This window comes from Cygnus atratus, chromosome 3, assembly GCF_013377495.2.
Source record: "Cygnus atratus isolate AKBS03 ecotype Queensland, Australia chromosome 3, CAtr_DNAZoo_HiC_assembly, whole genome shotgun sequence".
In the NCBI taxonomy this organism is placed as follows: domain Eukaryota; kingdom Metazoa; phylum Chordata; class Aves; order Anseriformes; family Anatidae; genus Cygnus; species Cygnus atratus.
The window spans coordinates 52,469,358-52,489,729 of NC_066364.1; the positions used below are offsets into that span (position 1 = coordinate 52,469,358).

General features: G+C 37.5%; 1 protein-coding gene across 1 annotated transcript in view; it reads right to left on the bottom strand.

Moving 5' to 3' along the window:
* Window positions 1-20,372, bottom strand: part of ROS1 (ROS proto-oncogene 1, receptor tyrosine kinase) — a 76,866-nt gene that overhangs the window by 27,092 nt on the left and 29,402 nt on the right. The window contains exons 20-33 of the mRNA XM_035538630.1: window positions 20,003-20,167; window positions 19,262-19,423; window positions 18,175-18,437; window positions 17,258-17,321; window positions 16,419-16,621; window positions 15,482-15,693; window positions 14,676-14,962; window positions 13,509-13,685; window positions 10,219-10,436; window positions 9,713-9,854; window positions 4,925-5,157; window positions 2,207-2,383; window positions 1,011-1,188; window positions 420-537 (exon numbers count right to left, since the gene is read on the bottom strand). Of these exons, the coding sequence (XP_035394523.1) occupies window positions 420-537; window positions 1,011-1,188; window positions 2,207-2,383; window positions 4,925-5,157; window positions 9,713-9,854; window positions 10,219-10,436; window positions 13,509-13,685; window positions 14,676-14,962; window positions 15,482-15,693; window positions 16,419-16,621; window positions 17,258-17,321; window positions 18,175-18,437; window positions 19,262-19,423; window positions 20,003-20,167 (2,599 nt within the window). The remainder of the gene's footprint in view (window positions 1-419; window positions 538-1,010; window positions 1,189-2,206; window positions 2,384-4,924; window positions 5,158-9,712; window positions 9,855-10,218; window positions 10,437-13,508; window positions 13,686-14,675; window positions 14,963-15,481; window positions 15,694-16,418; window positions 16,622-17,257; window positions 17,322-18,174; window positions 18,438-19,261; window positions 19,424-20,002; window positions 20,168-20,372) is intronic.

Here is a 20,372-nt window from a genome sequence, read left to right on the forward strand (position 1 = left end):
AGTTGTCTGACAGTGGCAGAGTAGCCATCCTACTCTCTGTTTTTCATGGGCTTTCTATAGCCATCCCATCACCCTCGTCTTCACAACATGCAGCTTTCACAGCCAGGTACTGCAGGGGGATGCGTTTGCCTCTCAGCAGGGAGAGCACACATCCAGAACACCTGCTGCTTCTCATGGACCTCTCTCACATCGCTTCTGGTTGCCCTCTTCTCTCAGAGGTAGACAGAAATTTTCCCTGACCTGTGGATGAACAGCACTCCAGTGCTTCCTTGGAGGGAAGTTGGTGACTATAGCATCCTTGGCACGATGTGCATGTAGCTGGAACAGCCAGACACAACTGCTAGGAAAGCCTCCCCCTGCTTACCCAGGTTTGTTCTGGGCTGCTCCCTAGGTGAAGAGTGTCTGCACACATGGCTTACCTGCTTTCTAAGATGTAGTAGGTCAGGTTGCTTCCATTGTCTTCAGCCTTTTCCCACTGTACAGAGTTTTTAGTGTTTTCTGCTCTTTTGGGGGTACCTGGCTTACTGGGAACACCAGCTTTGACCAAACAGGGAAGAAACAGAACACTTAAAACATGTATACCAAGACAAAGAGCTAACAGACATGGAACAAAATTTGGACATGTCCATGGCTGTTTGTACATTCAAGCGGACCAAGGATCTAGATTAATAATCCCCATGGAGAATGAATCTTTGGCTTTCTCTTTGTGATGTCCAAATTTCAAATTTTTCGCTCTCATGCAGCCTTTCATAAGTAGCTGTGAGTTCACATGTATATAGATATTTCATTTCAATTTCCCTTGCTCTTTTCCTGTGCTCCACTTGAAAGTAAACCTTAATTTCTTTCCTCACATTATTTTTGTGGAGATGGTATGTTGTTATTTATTTTTCAAACACACAAAACTATTGGCTCTTAGTATAAAAAAATGCCTGCTTTCCAAAATATTGTGTTTGATTATTCGTGTCCTAAAAACAGTCTTAGAATCTTGTTATTCTACACTATGTTCTTACCTGTAGTTTTAAAGATTGTTGAAGAGGAAGTACTTTTCACTCCCGTAACATATACTACTGTCGCTCTTACAAGATAGTTGGTAGAAGGAAGAGTTCCTGTGAGATTACACATGTAAATAAGACCTGTGGTGCTGCATGTAGTGCTTGCAGGAGAAAACCAGTCACTTTTTGTTTGCCACTAGAAAAATAAAATATCATCATGGTCAATATTCTTGCTCTATTGAAAGTATGTCCATCTCTGGATATATTAACTACTTTAACACTTTTAATATCACAGGGGAGAGATCATGCATGTGTTGTTTCAATTACAGGACTTCGTCTTCTTAGAGATCAAGGACACAAAAACTAGTTTTTTTCTTTGTTTTCATGAGACCTACAAATCTTGGCAGCCATAAAGGACAACAGATTAAGTGACCCCTTTGCACAGCCAAAAGGAACCTTCCCCTTGCTTATCTCTATGTAGCTTATATTTCTGGATCACTGTGGTGACATGCCCGTGAGTTCAGCTTGCCACAACGCAATTGAAAGAGACAGTCTAGTTGAATTGTGTTATGACATTTGTTTTAGGGCAGATGGGAAATGTCTGGTGTAGGCCTAATGGATCTGATTATCTATATTAAGGAATCTATGTGATCCAGATTAACACATGACATTTTCTGTGTCCAGTGGTCCAGAAATTAAAACCTGAAGCTTCCATCCATGCTGCTGTCACTGCAGCACTTCACCAGTCTGCACAACCAGGCCCGTTTTTCTCTTCAGCATTTTCTCCTAACCTCTGTAACAGGAAAATAAAATGCATATACCAGGTTGTAACTGACATTTAGTGCTGAAAATCCTTTCCTTTACTTTCTTGTGCAGAGTGGACATACCATTTGTAACTACCAGCTAGGCTGGGGGAGGGCAGTGAGGAAAGAGGGAGGGGAATATACTGAAACAGGAGACCCAGGAGGAATTCTGGTGGGGTGATCCAGGATGTCCTTTGGCACTGTGGAGTATTGAATGCTGCAGCTGCACTCCCCCTTGTTCCTGGCAAATGCTGCCTCCATCCTGCCCCTTCTGAGTCACTAAGACTGACGTCACCATACCCAAATTAACCGCTGAGATTCTTCATAGATGTCCTGCCACCCTGTCTCGCTCACCACGAGAAAAGCGGGTTAAGTTTGAACCGGGAAAAAAAAACTCAGGAGTATTTTTACCTTACACAGCTCAAACCAGAAGCTGGTTCCATTGACATGCAGAGGAGCTTGCCATTCTAGCTGGAAACTGGTATTTCTGGGGAATATGTTGACAGGTGCTGGTGGAGTCTCAAAAGTTTTTGCAGTAACAGGGACACTTTCAGAAAACCAGTTCTCATTGGGATGAAAAGCAAGAACCTAGTAAGGAAAGAAATGAACTGCACAGTACCAGACCAGGTGGAAAAGGTAGCTTTAGCAACTCAAAATGTTTGGAAGAATAGCTGTTTTCAATCAACACAATATTCAGGCAATATGGGACGAAACATTTTGAGTTCCACAGCTCCAGCATTACAAATCTTCAGGCCGGAAGTTCATGGTTTCTAGAGTCCCCCTCCTCAGAGTCTCTTCTGAGTTTCTCATTCCATCTTTCTACCAAGACTCCTCTCTTTTTAGACCTTTCCTAATTCCATAGCCTCTTACACCAGCATGCAGATGTTATATGTGCACATGCTGGTCAGTGTTCTACAACCACAAAAACACGAGGTGAGAATGTGCCTTAGCACAATGTTTTCCAGTAAACTACAACTAAATATGACATATGTTTGGGTATGCATACGTAGATACATTCATATAGGTTTATATGTGTATGTATATATATATATTCCTCATTATACCACCCAAATTATTAACAAAAGCACAAAATAAAATTTAGGACAGAACAGATCCCCTCCAGCCATCAGCTGAACGTTCTCGTAGGCCAAGGGTGAACTCTGAAAACCACTCTAACTAACTGCATTTGTGATGGATTCTGCAGTGTGAATTCTGCAGACAACGTGTGCTTGGCTGACTTCTAAAATGTCTCTCTGATGATAATCCTATTGTCCAGGTACATCATCTATTCTCTTCCTTTTAACCTAAAATTGTCATCTGTAAAGGAAGAAGCAGTATGTTTTGTTCTTATGAATTCACACCAGACATTTTTATTCCCCTATTTTCCTCTAGTTGCTTGTATACCAATTATTTATCATTTTGTCCTAATGTAGTCCTACTGAAAATATACATAATAATGCATTCAGGTACTGAAGTTACACAAAGTGGTCTATAATTTCCTTTTTGAAGCTAGGCATGACATTTTCTTTTTGCTAATTCAGTGGGACTTCCTCCCTTCCAAAAATTATAGAAGATAATCTTGAATGTTCACAGACAATTTTTAAACAGATCCTTGATGTTTTAAATACACCTAACTTTTAAAAATATTATTTAAGCTGATCTTTCCTTCAAATATATTGTACTACATTTAGTTTCATGCCATTGTGTTAAATACCTAGATATAGGTCTCCTGTTCCTCAAAAAATAAATTAAAAAATACTAGATACTGCAACCTATTCTTCCTACATTTTCTTGGTTGTATCACCACATTAAACTATTCTTGTCTCTTATTCTTACGGCAGTGACATGTGCGCAGGCAGATAATACTGACAATACTTCAGGAGGCTGCTCCCCCTGCCCCAGTTGCCCACACAACCTGTCTGCCTGAGTTAGTCTGACACCATAACCACACAAGCCACCAAAGTTTTCATGTGATGTTGATATGGGAGTACACATGAACTGCAGCAGCTGATGAATGGATATCCCATTCTGCTAGTCATCCTGGGGCAGACCTATTATTATATTTTCAATATTCTTCTAAAACTTTCTGCTTCAAATTGGTAGTTGAAAAACCTGGATCTTCCTTTATCTGTGACTTGCCTAGACAGTTGAAATAATTATTTTTTCTATTGTACTGATAGCATCATATGCCAACAAAATCCAAAATCAGATGGTTTGCAACCACCCTTCAATATTCTTGTCTACAGAAATTTTGTTAAAAGTCCTCCAAAGAGCAAAGCCCATGCTTGCGTTTTTAAGCTATAGTCATAGTTAGTCTTCTGCATTTTTTAAAGATATCAACACTGATATCTTGGTCTTGTTGTGAAGCTTGCAAGCAAGCTATATAATATGCTGTTATTTTAAAAGGTGACTGCTGCAAAACAGAATCAGCATTATGCTCTGTCAGCTATTAATTCAATCATCACTTATATCTCCACGGACCTATCAGATACTTTTTCGTTTTATTGGACTAAGGGAAAAAAATATATATTTTTTTGCCTAAGGAAAAACTATTTGTTAGAAAATTTGTTAAAAACAGCAACTGGTGAAATGGCTGAGCCTGCTATTAATAATAATAATAGAGAGAGAGTTCCCCCGTATCAAAATTTTCAGACCTTTTGCTTTCCCAAGAAAAAAACTTAATCATTTGACTGTGACCTATTTGCACTTGCATGGCCCTGTTTATTGCACACCTAGCATTTTACAATTAGGCCACAGTTCTAGGCCCCTTTCTTGGAGAACAGAGGTTTTCCATCAGTTGACCCTCTTTTAGCATGTTCAGAGCAATTCCAGCAACTATCAGAGCAATTACAGCAGGATTACAGCAGAAACTCCTATTTACTTTTGAGAGCTGTGATATGGTCCCCAAATAAAAAAGATCTCAGTTTTAAGGATTTCACCTGATAAACCCATGTAGGAATAAGCTGTTATACTTAATTTTCCTTAATCAGAAGAGTAAAGGACTGAGAGAAGTCTGCCAAGTTTTGAATTCATATTTTCAAAACACACATATAGATTTATAGAAGAGCAATCTAACAATTTGCAGGTTAGTGAACAAACAGGTTGTGATTATACTGTTTATCATTATACCTTGAATAAATTGTTTCTTCCGGACTGGAGTCCACTGACAGACCAAGCAAGTGTCCCATTTGGAAATTCACTTTTTCGTAAGGGTGTTGCTGGGACAGGAGATAAAAAATTGACAGAGATTTGATAGCGGATGGATTCCAGAGGTCCATTTGGCTTCAGAGGTTCTCTCCAAGATAGGTCGATAGTGGTATCAGACAAAACGACTGCCTTAATGGAATCAACTGCCTCTGGTACTGAAACAAAAAGAAAAATGTATCTACCTTTAAATATCGATCTCACTAGAGTTTTTTTGTTTGTTTTATTTTTAGAGAAATAAAGAAATGTCACTGAGGAAGGAAAACAAATAAGTATGTGAACATGGTAATATCCTTGGCTGTTGTACCATGTAAGTAAGAAAAAAAAAAAAAAAAAAAAAAACCTGCTGTCCTATATCTCTACCGTTATAGTCATATCACAAAACTGCTTTCTTTAGTTTACTAATCAAAGTATCAGATGTGAGTTTGTGATGATGTTTATTTGGATATACGCTAAAAAGTACCTATGCACTACCCCAATTGGAAAGTCTTTTTTTTTGAACAGAAAAGTCTGAAATAAAAACCCAAATTTGAAAATATCTTGCAATACTAGTAAAAAGACACATTCAAAGATGAATTAAATTGCTCAGGTTGGGCTCTAAAAATTGTGCAGTTCCAACATAGTTTGAAACTGATTTATTTTTTTCTGATCTAAATGTTAGAAGTAAAAGTTTCACTTTATACCAAAACCTCTAGAAAAATTAAGTTGTTGCATAGCTTCTATGTATTCTCCTTTCTTTAAAAGAAATCATTAAACTCAGGACATCTCATATATCATGAGTCTGGCCTTTGACAGAGAGCTTAAATTCACCTAAGATGTCACTGTTAGTGGTAAGTCAAGAGAAGATAGATAACAACATAGTAAAACACTGCATACCCACCTAATGGAATAAACTTTCTAAATTTTGGAGATGCGCTAAATCCATTTTCTGTGGTGAACAGAAATACTGTATTCTGGACTGCCAGTAAGGAACTTACAAAAAAAAAATCAAAATATTTGTAAATACACCATGTAAGAATGATGCAATTGAAAGGGCTATTAGATAAAAAAAAGCCCCCCACAGTTCATTTTTCGTCAATCCATATATTCCTCAGTTCTTTGTTTTGTCCAGTTTAGAATATCACAATTAAATAGACTTTTTGTTTATTTTGACAGATGCTTTGAGATTCCAAGAACAAACTTGGAAGTTAGATATATTCAGCAAAATGGCTTGTTATATAGGCTCTCCACAAAAAAGAAGCTAGCAGAAAATTCTGTTTCCTAAGCATTGCTTGCCATAATTTACAGTTTTGCTCAGAAATACATGCTCTGACTGAGCTATGTAAACAAGAAACTGGGTTGTTGTAGGTCTGTTGTCCATGCCAGCTGGTTACTCACTAACTGTTTTGGAAAAAATCAACTATTTCTTCGAATCTTTGAGATAACAAACTTTGAACTGGTATATGGAATGCCCCAACTCCACATTATTTTTTTTTCTATTGAACTTTCTAGATGGTAAAAAGCTAAAATTTGCTACACTATGTAAGTCCCCAACATATCTGAATGATGACAATGTATGCTATAAATTATATGTTGACAGCAAGACTGCAGGTTATTTAAGTGAAATGTGCAGAAGCTGCAGTAGTAAGGAAGACAAATTTCTTGTTTCACTACCTAAAAGATATGTGGAGGAAGAGTGACACTCTGTGGCAAGAGCAATGCATTTATTTTTCCAAGTTGTTCTCTTTTTTTTTTCATTCCCTTTATCTTACTGTTTGTTTAAAAGTAAAGATTAATCCAAGTTTCTTTCATTTCATTACAGAATTGAGGGAAAGACAGAGGGAATGCACACAGCTTCAGAGGTGTGAAATAGCATGCACACTTCAAGTGGCTCTAGTAGCATCTGATTACAATTTAAACTAGCAGTTACATTCATGAAATTGAGAACATAGGTGCTGGGACACATACACATTCTAGTTACAGCCAGTTGGAAAATTTTCAACAAACTGTGAAAAGATCAGAATGTTGATAAAAATACCTATTAAAATGCTCAGACTTTGGGATATGTTTGTTTGTTTGTTTGTTTTGTTCTAGGACTTTATTTTGCTTTGGTTGTACTGTTTTATATTGCCCCAACTAGAGAAGCCTGTTCTGAGTTTCATGTTTCATTTGACTTGAGCCTGAAAAATTCCATTTCAGTGGTGCAACCCAGTCTCCCATTTCATATTCTACCTTTATATTTCTCCATGGAAAGTGAGTACATTGTTGTAGGATGGCTCAGTTTACCACACAAAGGAGCAAAAGTGTGAATTCCTGCCACATCTCAATAATATTCAATCTTATTCAATCACTGGGTCATACAAATTTTACAGTGGATTCCCCTGCAAAGAACTGAAATCCACTGATCATTGGTCAGTTTTTCTTACCTTCTGCAATGGACTACTTAGAGATATGCTAACAGTATTCAGACATCTAAACTGGATGTGATCCTATTTGCGTGATGCTTCAGACAACGAGAAATCCAATTAAGTGATAAAAAAATAGCAGGGTTGAAAGATAACTTCCAAAGTATAGCAGGTCTGGTACCCAAAAGAAGAGTGGCAGCATGCCTCCATCTCTTGTTTCACTTTTTCTTTCTGGGACTTGACAAGAGCTTCAGGAAAATTGGGACTGTAGCTGTTCAACAGTGCAAACAGGGAGAGAGATATAGGGGGTGGGCAGAAGCATTTTCCTGCCCTGATTAAGGTATTTCAAACTATAGCACACATCTAGCTCAGACTAGTAAGGTTATCAAAGAAAAAGAAAGCTTAAACTGTCTCCCTATAAATCTCAGTTGCCCTTTTGGCATTTGAGGAAGGCTTTTGGGCCATTTTGGTACCAAGGCAAATGGAGGCAAGACCCCCATCTACATTAAAGTGCAGTGGAGTTGAGTTTCTTCCCTATGCCATGTCCTACATTTCATCAACAATGACAAGATAAGCAGTTGGTATGTTTGCACTCAAATCAGAGTCTAAATCCACCAACAAAAACAGCATTGCTTTTTTCTTTTTAGATAGGGAGCTAAGGCAGAACCAGATCACTGTTCTGAACTGGGAACTCCAGAACAAGATGGAGAGGGTAACTATGAAAGTAAAGGGCAGTAAATGCAAGAAAGTGAGGAGAAGACACAGTACGATATGTGCTAGTGATCAGGCAAAATGGTATCTTGCTACCTGCAGCTGAATACTTAGCATTTGCTGAGTAGTCATAGATTCCCCATAATGTAACCCAGTCCACAGATCAACAGCAGAAGTGTTAAGGAAATCCCTCATTTCCTCTTCTGAAGAATGTGTCCTAAATAAAATAAGTGTATTTAACATGACAGCTATCTAAGAGAGCACTGAAGTGACTGACAGATGGTCCTTTGGAGTATGTCAGTAGAAAGGGAAACTTGCAAAATACCAAACTCAAAGCAGGAAGTGGAGGAGATGTTAACTTAAACATTTAAAATTTCTTGAGCTCACCATCAGCTAATACACAAATATATTATGTGAGGTGAATACTGACTTCATAAACTAGACACACAACAGAAGCACAGGCCCAGCTCTGAAATAACAAAAAAACAGACTGAATAACAAGCTATATATACATTAGCCATTCTTGACCACTCTCTTTTCTCTTTACTTTAATTTCTCATTCTTCTTTCAAAAGCAACTTTGCACTTAGGGGAAAACCTTTAAAACAAAATACACCTTTCACTTTCACTGGCTTGTCTCTTAGGGAGAGCACTGTGCAGGTTTTCCCAAATGCAGCCTTGGCCTGTCATTTTGTGAATGCTTCATGCTTTTCCAGAAAGGGAGCTGTTCTCCTGTCATCTTTTTCTAGGCTGTAGTTACCTGCTCCCTTAGACGCTGCTACAAGTTCATGGCCCTGTCCTCTGCCACTGCATCAGTGGGTCATACCTCATCACACAGCACAGAGACAGCTGTGCTTCAGTAAAACTACTTTTAGCTACCTAGTCATCATATCTTAGGCTCTTGCCTTCACCCATCAACTGTCCCTCAACTGTCCTCTCCCACTCAAGTTTCTTAGAAGTCTTCTACCATAATTAGAGAAATTGACAGATGTATTTATTTATTTATTTTAGCTAATCCCTAACAAGTCATCTCTCTACTCTAAATGGCACAGTGAATGCACAAGTCAAAAACACTATTCTAGCTTTCTTATTCTATGAAAGTGACTGAGAAGGGCACATCAAAATTTTTACAACCTACTGAAGAGACGCTATTGGCACTTGGACAAAGTAAAAATGAAGTGCTATCTCTTTAGCCTGATTTACAATAAAACAATTCTGCATTGCCCTAAGAAACAGTAATTATGAGAACAATGTCAATCCAAGGGAAAAAAATCTTAATGCTGCTATCTAACACACATTTAAATATATATAATTGCATATACACTCAAACAAAACTTATTGAAAATGTGGTCTAAGGCAGAAACTGCAACTGCTTAGTCATTTTAACCATAGTTTATCTTTCCACAGGAAGCCAATAAGTAAAAACATTAAAGAACATACACATTTATTATGACTTTTATGGATTCATCAGGTTTGGTCTCCAAATTCTTCTGAAGATCTAGACAGGTTACATTTTGAGCAGAAAATTTCTCTGCTTTCTGATTTGCAAACCAAACACACACATTTCTCTAAATGAGATGAGAATTCTATTCAGAACTAGAATAAAATGTGAAACAAACCTCCATATAGAGTTTTGCCAATTGTTTCCTTTCCCATGGCCAGCTCTTCATGATCTGAATAGTAGTTTTTCACTGCAACTTGTATGACATAACTTGAAAATGGCTGTAGGTTGTCTATGACATCTATAGGTCCCTGAAATTCCTGTGATTAGAAATCAGATAACAAATATGTATTGTTAGAAAAGACTCATGTCACACCAATTATCTGTCAATGAATCAAAGAATCATAGAATGGTTTGGGTTGGTAGGGACCTTAAAGATCATCTAGTCCCAACAGGATTTTAGCAAGGACATGTTAAAAGGTAGAGGAGTACTTGTACAAAGAAAAGCTAAGGCATCTAACACTTAGCAATTCTAATTTCTGATTGGTATTTGCTATGGGATATGTAGAAGTGGAAAAACTCTATGCTAGAAAGTTACAGACTGGTTTATAAAATGATTAGAAGTGATATCATGCCCTGTTCATATATGATAGCAGATGTATTTTTGTTCCAAAACAGCCATACCAATGTTTTTTGCTGTAGAGTAGACAAATGGTAGGATGAGTTCCTGGTGTTGTTAGTCATTTCTCTGAGAAATACCAGATATGTTGGTGTAGGCTGGGATATGCCAGGGCATAGCTGCTGTGGTGTGACAGATGGCAAGCTTAATGTAAGACTGGTGTTCGTTGTATCAAGGATAGAAGGTTTCTCAGTGTCTAGCAATGGAATCAAGCAACACTTATCTAAGAAAGACATCAAAAAATATAAATAAACAGTTACTATTGGACTAATCCAAATTTTCACGGGATCCTACCGTGATTCATATGAGAAAGCATAAGCACAAAGTATTCTCTTTGCTTTCACAAATAAAAACAGAATAAATTACCACTTGGATATGCTATATTTAATTACTTTCATAGACACAAAGATAGCAGTCACCAAAGTAAAGGCTTGTTTATCTTTGATAAGATCTGAGCTCTTAAAGTATTTAGGCTATCTTTAGGTACCTAAAGAAAATCCACACCTGGAAATCCACACCTTAGTTGCTATGCTATTGAGGGTAGTACACACTGATGAGTCTGAACTTCCTTGTCACAGAAAAGGCAGATAGGCAGAGTAGAAAGTAACTTTCCCTCACAATTAAATCTCTCTTTTCTTCCAATCAGCTTCTCACTTGTAAAGTTCATTGTAACAACAGGGAATGGAATGACAAGTTTTGGAAGGAAAAAAGTGGTCTCTAAGGAGAAAACAATAGAAAAATACTCAATGATAGTATACAAAAAAGTAACAAAAAATACACCTTACCATTTGATATATTAAAAAAAAAAAAAAAAAAAAAAAAAAAAACGTATTTAAAATATGTGACTTGCTGCCAAGAAGGAAAAGATGGTGCAAGGACAAATGTTTGCCCTTTGGCCAGAACAACTGACCACATTGTTAAGATCTTTTCTCCCTAAATGAGCAACCCTGCTATTCCTGCCAAAGGCAGGCTCGTGCACATAAGGGAAGGAGAATCAGAAAGCCTGTTTGATAGAAATAAATGTAATGTTGAGTCTTTGACAATTTATATTTTCTTAGAGTAGTAAAACTCTCATGAGAAAAATCCCAGGTGGAATAAAGATCTGAGTCATTTTCAGAACTAAAGTTTCTGTCAGGCAGTTCCATAGAAACGTGTTTACCCTGACAAAAAATCCTTCACTGCATATTCAGTCCCTTTCCTCCTAACCCAGCAGAGAAATCATTCTCTCACAGAATCTGTGACAGGACGATAATTTTCACTGAGTACTTCTGATGTGTTAAATGATCAACTGACATCACTACTCTGGATGGCAATTAAATAGGTTAGAATGAAAGGAAAGTAACAGTGCTACTTGAACACATCACTAAAAAAAAAAAAAAAAAGCATGTCAGTTAACACAGCTGGTCTTTGCAAACATCACTGTTTCACATACACCCTATTTGCTTTCAGTACAAAAAATATTTTTTTTCTTAATTTAATATTTTCATTTCCTTTTATCTTAAACTTCTGCAAATAATTCTGTGCATTAATTTTTTTTACTTTTTTTTTTCCTTTCCTTAAATCCTGCGTGTTCCTCTAAATATACTTGCAGAAGTCCAGTCTCCAATCAGAAGAACTCTGTGGGGATCTTTGGGTAGAAACAATCCCTTTGGACTTAAGTTGCTCCCTTTCTGCACTAGGTAAGCCTAGGGCTCTTACAGGGAGCCCATTCCCTCAGGAGAGGGATTGGTACATTTTGTACCAGGGCCAAACCAAGCTCCTGTAGCAATGCCAAGCCCACGCAGACCTCATGTGAATAAACTTGCCCAAAGTTCTGATGAGAATAGCCTGGATGCTGGTCAGAGCAGCTATACTCAGGAGAAACTCTGCTAGCTACCCAAAACTGCATGAAATTCTTTCATTCCAAAGAATTCCATCCCATTAAAATATTCTCTTGTATATTCTCTCAGATTCCTGTAATATTCTCTCAGATTTTTATGTAAAAATTAAGTTAAAAGTATTTGTCCTGGTTTCAGGTAGGACAGAGTTAATTTTCCTCCTAGTAGCTGGCAGGGTGCTATGTTTTGGATTAGAATGAGAAGAGCGCTGATAACATGCTGATGTTTTAATTGTTGTAGAGCAGTGCTTACACCAAGCCAAGGACTTTTCAGCTTCTCGCTCTGTCCTGCTAGCGAGCAGGCTAGGGATGCAGCAGGAGCTGGGAGGGGACAGACCCAGGACAGCTGACCCAAACTGGCCAAAGGGGTATTCCATACCATCTGACGTCATGCTGAACAATATATAGGGGTGGCTAGCCGGGGTGGGGGGCCGGCTGCTCGGGGATTGGCTGGGCATCGGTCAACGGGTGGTAAGCAATTGCATTGTGCATCACTTATTTCGTACACATTATTACTATTAATACGATTATTATTATTATTATTATTATTATTATTATTGTTATTCTTTTCCCTGTCTTAATAAACTGTCTTTATCTCAACTCACAGACTTCACTTTCCCGTTTCTCTCCCCCATCCTGGAGAGGGAGGGGGGGAGGGTGAGCGAACGGCTGTGTGGTGTTTGGCTGCCAGCCGGGCTAAACCACAACAGTATTATTTTAATATATTCATCATGCTAGTAGCTGTTCTAAACATCTACACTTACAAGTATAATCCCTATATCTATGATGAATCCCGGATTTGTATTGAAACTAATTTTTCTTTTTTTCATTATCACTCCAGAATTGTTTAAAACATTAGGAGTTGTAAGTGAAGCCTGAGATTACTAGCATGTAAGCTGTAATTGCCTCTCAGGCACTTCTTTATAAATCACTTTAATAAGTGGAAGTCTTATCTGTTTGTCTTTGGAAGCACATACATTTATTTTCAGCTTTGCATACTTACAAAAAACAGCAGAAATCTGTGTCATAACAAGGATCATTAACAAACTCTTGCAACAACACCTTGTGGCTACAGACCATCTTCAGGACACAGTGTTTGCTCTTTTTCTGTTTTAATGTTCACCACCTTTTCTAAATCTCTAGGTTCAACACAAATTTGAAAATAGGTATGGTTTGGTATTTCCACCCTAAGACATTGAAACACGGGCAATATTTACATCATCATGAACTTTCATGCAACACATGGCCAGTTTTTATTTCCATCCTTTTAAAAACGTACACAGTGAATTGTTTCCCTCTACAAGGTATCTGAATCCATAAAGCATATTTTACCTAAGTATATATAGCATGATCTGCAACTCAACTACAAGCCCTGAAATAGATTTATTACATTTACAGAACAACTCAAATCCCCACTACCTGGATATGATTGCAGTGCTGTGCTGTAGGCTAAAATTTTCAGCCCATGATTTGCTTTCATTTGAAGAGAGAGTCTTGTGGTTTCTTTATTTGCTAGATAAATTTCAGTGTATTTCTTCGTTTCAATGCTCCAATATAAAAACTGTTTATCTACAGTCAAGCTGCCAATTTTCTTATCTGTAAGAAAACATTGTAGAGTTATGCTTCAGCATAAACACTGAGCAGACAATTTTACAAAAGCAGATGGATGCTTTTATTCACATTGAGTCAATATGGGTCAGTATCTCAGCCACACCATAATTTCAAAGACATTCCCTGGAAAAGAGGTTTCTGATATATTCCAATAGGTCTCATGAAGCTGAGACACTTTGGTATTTCTCTTTACGAGTGTAGATTTGGGGGCTTTTTATTATCCTTAGTCATGAGAACTGCAACTCTGTTGTTTTGGTGTTTTGTTTTTTTGTTTGTTTGTTTAAAAAAAAAAAAAAGAAAAGAAAAGAAAACAAGAGCAAGAGCTGTCCAAAGAAACTTTCGTCATTTTTCCAAGATTAAAAACACTGTTTTGCCCTCTCCCAGGAACAAGGCAGTTAAGGCAGCTCCTTTGGTAAAAGGACAGCTTTACCAGCACTATTGCAGAACTGAGCTGAAAACTGAGCAACCACGATTAAATGTTATTACAATAAGTGAAACACAGATAAGCTGTCATACATGACTCTACGTATATGAAGCACCCCCACACACATCTAATACTGACGTGTTCAGTGCCACTTACAGATATGACCTCAGATGGTATGGTAACTTTTCATTGAGATAAGCTGTAATAGGTGTATCTAATATTAAACCCCAACAAAACAATGTCTTAATACTGTAAGTGAAATCTATTGACAAGTAGTGTGTGAGGCTGTAGTATCTCCATTCTACTGACATCTTACCAGAATGCATGCTTGCATCAGTAAATATCCTCACACTGCTCTTTCTCCTAGTTACTATCAACAGGGTACACAACTGAAAACATAGAACACAACAATTTTTGTTGATCTTGCCTACCGATAAATCAATATTATAAGGAAAGTACTTCATGAATACTATTTTACTGAAATTATCATTGTTAGTGTAAGAAACAGAACTAATCACAAACTACCTAGAAACATAACAGAGCACTCAGACCTTGAAAATTTGGTATTCTGGTAACTCTCCAGCAATGGCAACCATCCACATCTGAGGCCCATATTTCATCTCTTCCTCTGATAAAGAGCAGCTGAGGGTTCTTGGAGTCAGACACATCTATACTCATAGGTCTTCCTAGTTCTGCTTCTGTCACGTTACAGCTGCAGTAGTTCCTCATTTGTTCTTCCACTGATATGTATCCCAAAATGTGTTGCACAGTGTTATTCAGAGTATTGTAATAAAACATGCGGCTGCCATAATCAAGCTCTTCCATCCAGTACAAACGGCTATCAAATAAAATGCATTGCTTACAGTAGAAAAACTTCAATCTGAACAGTCTGGACTAAATGCACTCCTGTAAGTGAATACAGTTACAAACCTCCCAAATATTTCAAACAGTGTAACTAAAGCAGCATACTTCCAGAGAGATTCTAGGTGTTCAAAGAAAATTTTTGATTAGAAGATCACAATAACAGACTATTTCAGAATAAATGTTTACAATAATGTTATGTTAATGATTACGTGGTGCTGACTTCCATTTGCATCACTTGAACAGAACAGCCTACCAGGATTTAAGTATCATTGGAAATTTTTACTCACACAGACTTTTTTTTTTAAATTAGATATATGTCCAAGCTCAAGTAGCAATATATAAGCAGAATTACACACAGAAATATCTGAGACTTACACAATGAAAAGAAAAAAAAAATCATATAAAAAGTACTTTTGGGTCCTTAAGAGCTATGTTTCATGAGAACCATGTTTCAAATATATTTTAAAGAAGTTATTAGCAATATATATCTTACCTTAAGAGAGGATATGACAACAGAGACGATACAGTTGAATTATGGTTACCCAGTTGTATGTTCAAGGCTTGTAAAGACTTTTTCTTGAGTTCCAGATCAATAGCAAATATTTGAGTTTCATTCCATGATGTTTTCAGGGCAACAAAGAGATGTCTTGCAATCCAGTCTACTGTGATGGCGGTGACATTGCGAAGAAATGCATCTTTGAAAAACTTAAGGGTTAAAAAAAATTATTAAAACTGCTTAAGAGCAGAATTATCCTACCTGATGCTAGGGCACTATGAAATCAGATTTGTTTCCCAAGTCATTACTACTTGGAAAATAGAAGTCAAAATATAGAGAGATACCATGGAGTGAAGGTTCCAATATTTTTATACAAACAAAATCTGTTGTTTCACTAATATTAATAATTCCTTCCATGTTGATTCAGTTTTCTTGAAATTAGAAAGAAAACAAGTTAAATTAAAATACATTTCATACAAAAATTACATTTCTTGTATTTAATAGTATGAATTTTAAATTAAATATTTGTTGAAATGTCTCATGAACAAAGCAGATGTCAGTAAAATCATACATGTTTAACAGGAAAACTATACCAATGGCATACACAGGCTTGTTCCAATCACTATTGATGACAAAAAAAAATTGGAAGTCCAAATTTTATTATATTATACATATTCGTATTGCACTGTTAGAAAGGGCCACTCATCTCCTTCATATAAGCATCTCATATGAACCAACAGTCATTAAGAAAATTGCATCTCTCCAGTTCTGTTTTCCCCACTTCATTTTGCCATTAAATGTGCTTTGTTCATCATGGTGCTTTCTTCTGTTTTCAACATGCAATTTTGACTTCTTTAAAAACATGATTAGACCCAAAATAATAGCAAAAATGGCCATATATTTCCCTCAAGCAAGGTAATGGACAAAGGAATACCTGAAACACTGAAGTAGTCTGTATGTTCAGAAGAAAAAGAGAGTCTTCTAGGATATAGTACATCGTGTCATCATTAGCAGTATAACAGATGTCCTTTATACTGGTCTTTGCCAAAAGTTCCCATATGGTATGATTATTGTCTATGTCAGTAAGAAACAACTTGTTGGCAGAAACAGTTATAAGAGTTGGGACAGGGAAAAGATCTGGAAGGAAAAGGGCACAGCAGAATTTACACCAAACATTCTAGACAATAGCAGTCATTCATAATGAAAGCAAGTACAAAAACAAATGATGGCCCCACACAAATTATATTTGGTCATATGTCATATCAAATAAATAAAATAATGACATGCACAGATTGATGTTGCCTTCTTGTCATCACATGCAAACTTCTAAGAATTTTTCAATGCCATTGAGGATGCTTACCCAGCAACTTTAAGCCTAGCAAAAATAGATTTGCTCTCTTAATTACCTGTCACAGCCCAATTAGAAATAACCTACGATCCCTAGCCCAGTTACAAATGACCTATACTGCTACAGTAGAATGCAGACTACAGATGAAAGACTGCTGTTCTGTGCTACGCTGGTGCTGCCTAGAAAAGTTAATCTCGCTTACTTCTGAGAAAAGGTTTGAAATTCCCCAAATTTAAGCTAAAGAAATGTGTTAATAATTTCCTGTCAAACTATCTGCTGTAGCTATCTCCTCTGTGGAGTCTACCATAGGGTGGAACAAACGTCACCCAATTGTCAGACTGTTTATCAGATTACCAAATTTCTGTACTGTCGAGTTTGCCAGCTATTACACACAAACCATGAAGGGGCATTTAAGTCATCCATACCTGATGAATTCCTCTGTGCTATATCAGACAAAGGTCCTGGACCCACAGAGGTGAAAGCTTGCACCTGTGAGACAGGAGGTTGTTACATACGTTAAACAGCAGCATAAAATATTCCATTAGAGAGCCTGCAGAGTCACAATCAACAACAAAAAGACAACCAGATCCCCTGACTGCTGAGCTAGGAACATATATGTATGTGCTCTGCTCTGTTGGTCAGTTCAAATGCTACATTGAAGGTTGGACCATGGCTATGAAGAAAATTTTAAGTTGTGGCTCATAGAGTGGCAATTCAGGCTGCATGTATCAATCGGTGCCTAAAGAAAGCCAGACAATCTTGTTTCTTTGCCCAGGCTGGAGCAGTTTCCTACTGTTGGTTGATGTTGCAACCAACATGGTGTTCTCCCCTATCTACCTGGCCTATTACATGCTTTCATGTTTCCAGCTTGTCTTCCATGCACACATTCTGTGTGTTCTTTTATCATGACGGAAGCATGACCTCCTGGCAAGTTTTAATATGGAAGTCTCCTATTACAGATATCATGTGAGTCCTTGTGTTTCCCCCGCAGTGAAACTTTTCTTGATCTAGTGGCTCTATTTTACTGGTCTGTGACCCTCCACCAGCTCAGCAGAATCTGTGTTGAACTTGTAGCTTTTAGCAGTGGCTTTGGGAGACCTCTAGAAAAGTTTCTTTTGGGCCTCAACAAACCTGTATAATATTGCAGTATTGTTTTCCACCTTATGTAATGAACAATACAACATATAGAAAGGTTAAACCAGGTATCCAAGGGTGAGTCAGTGAATCAGCAGTTCCAAAAGCAGAAACCACAAACTCTTGCCCCAAGTCCAACACAATCTCCTAGACAAACACATGAAGCTGCACAGATTACATCTGAGATGAGCTCAGTAATTTTTCATACCTGAAACCTTACTGTGAGGTGGGGAAGCACATCTCTGAGAGAAAAGAGCAACACATTGGGTTTGACATTGCTCACATTCCACTCCATGAGAGTGTCAGCGGTGTCATTCTGACACAATAGTTGATAGTAAACCCTGAAGTGTGTTAGTACACCATTGTCCCTTTCAGGCTTGTTCCACCTGAACTCCACATGGACTTTCTCTTCACCTTCATGCAGGTTATTATGTAACACATATATTCTAGGGTTTGTAGGGGCCGAAGGAACTACATTAAAAAAATAAATAAATAAACACAGAATTAAGTATTTCTATTGAAACACAATCTGTACCTTGTAAATAACTATTTTAGTTTTGAGCCTTGACAACTTTAACGCTGAAAGAGACAGATAGCAAGCGGTGAGGTGTAAGTTAGAGTATTTAAAATTTCATGGTAATTGCTTTCTGTTTTTCATCAACATATATGTATCTGCTTTTAATTTGCTTAGGAAAAAAAAAAAAAAAGAGAGAGCTATATGAGCAGCACTCTGTGTCTCAGATTGGGACATTTCTATTTAGCCAAATACTATAGGTAACAGTGGAACTGCAAGAATTCTCACAATATAGAATGAACTCTATCCACTCTCCTGTCCACTTCAAAATCTACTGCAGTTCATAAGCTTTCTCAATGCATCAGTCTTTCAGCACTATGTCTTAGCTGCCTTAACTTTGACCTGCTTGAGATCAAAACCAAACACAAGTAAAAAGTGCATAATACTTCTTAAAAACTTAATAAGTGGTTAATATATTACATGCAGCCTTTGATGGTCACTATAATGAATCTCAATTTCTCTTTATTACTCATAGTCATAGGTGCCTGGTGGATATATTGTCATGCACTTGCTGTTTCAAATTCTGTTACTGCAACTGCGTGCATTTATGTGGGCAACAGATAACTGCCAAAGATAAGCAAGAACAAGTCCTTGCAAATCTGCCTATGGTCAACGAGCCCTGAAAGCTCCTCATTTCTCTCTAGACAGGGTTCCACATGCTAACATAGACCTGGGCCCAGCACGCACTACAGATTAGGAATGGGACTTGAAATTCCGGTACCTTCTTCAGGAGCTCGAAGGAATACAGATGTTGTTGGTGCCTTGCCCCAGTATGTGTATGGCGTCACACTAAAATCAAAGAGTGCAAATGGTTCCAGCCAATCAACTTGGTAGGATGGAACTGTCAGGTTATGGGGTTGGAGGCACTGTTCATTCTCCAAAGACTGTGAATGAAATGAAACAAAACGAAATGAAACAAAACAGACCTTCAGTTTTCCAAATTCTTCTCATCAATCTGGTCAACAAAATCAAGACAGAGCTACTCTTCGTCTGAGTGATCATTGTTTCTCCAACTCCTGTAGCACTGTAGTGCACAGCAATCTGCTAGCAATCTGCCCTTTGAATTTAACATACAGCTCACCAAATGTGCTAAACTTAAGTGTGGGTGAAGGCTAGATTTCACATTTGGGCAAAGGCTGTCCTACTAGCAGCTCAGAGGACACTTCTGCCTTTGCGTTACTGTGAAAGGCTTTCTCACACATCTTTGGGCCCTGGGAGCTCCTCGCCTTGCACTTCACACTCCAGAAGCTAGTCCAGAGCTGCTGCTAAGCCCATATTTCTCCAGTGCTGGCCTCAGTGGTGGGGAAATGGGACGGGTGCTTTATATTTACATTTTGGTTTGATTGCTTGACCAATTTCTAAAGTCTGGAGAAGAAACAAACTATGTTTCTGTTTAAAAATAAATATATGAGTGACTAGAGGCAGTAATATACGTAGATAATATGGAGGGATTGTATGAATATCCTCACTTGTAGAGCTTTTGATTCCACGCAGTAAAAGACAGTTCCCCATTCCACATTTGTGGAAGCACTCCAAATGATGTGAAAACTTGAAGAATTTCCTTTAATCCTAAAGGAAGATTCTGGTATTGAATTTGGAATCACTTTTGGTGTAAAGGAAAAGTTTCCTGTACATAATGAGAAGAAAAAAATAATAATAATTTAAAGAACATGAGGAATAGGTAGAGTTTTCAAACTGATTTAAAACATGAAGGTGCAATGGGTAATTAAGTAAAATGCCATTGAATAGAAACAAGGGCCTACGAAAAACAATATTTGTATTCTTTTTAGCTATACCCATTAGCTTTTCTAATTGCACATCATGTAGCTATA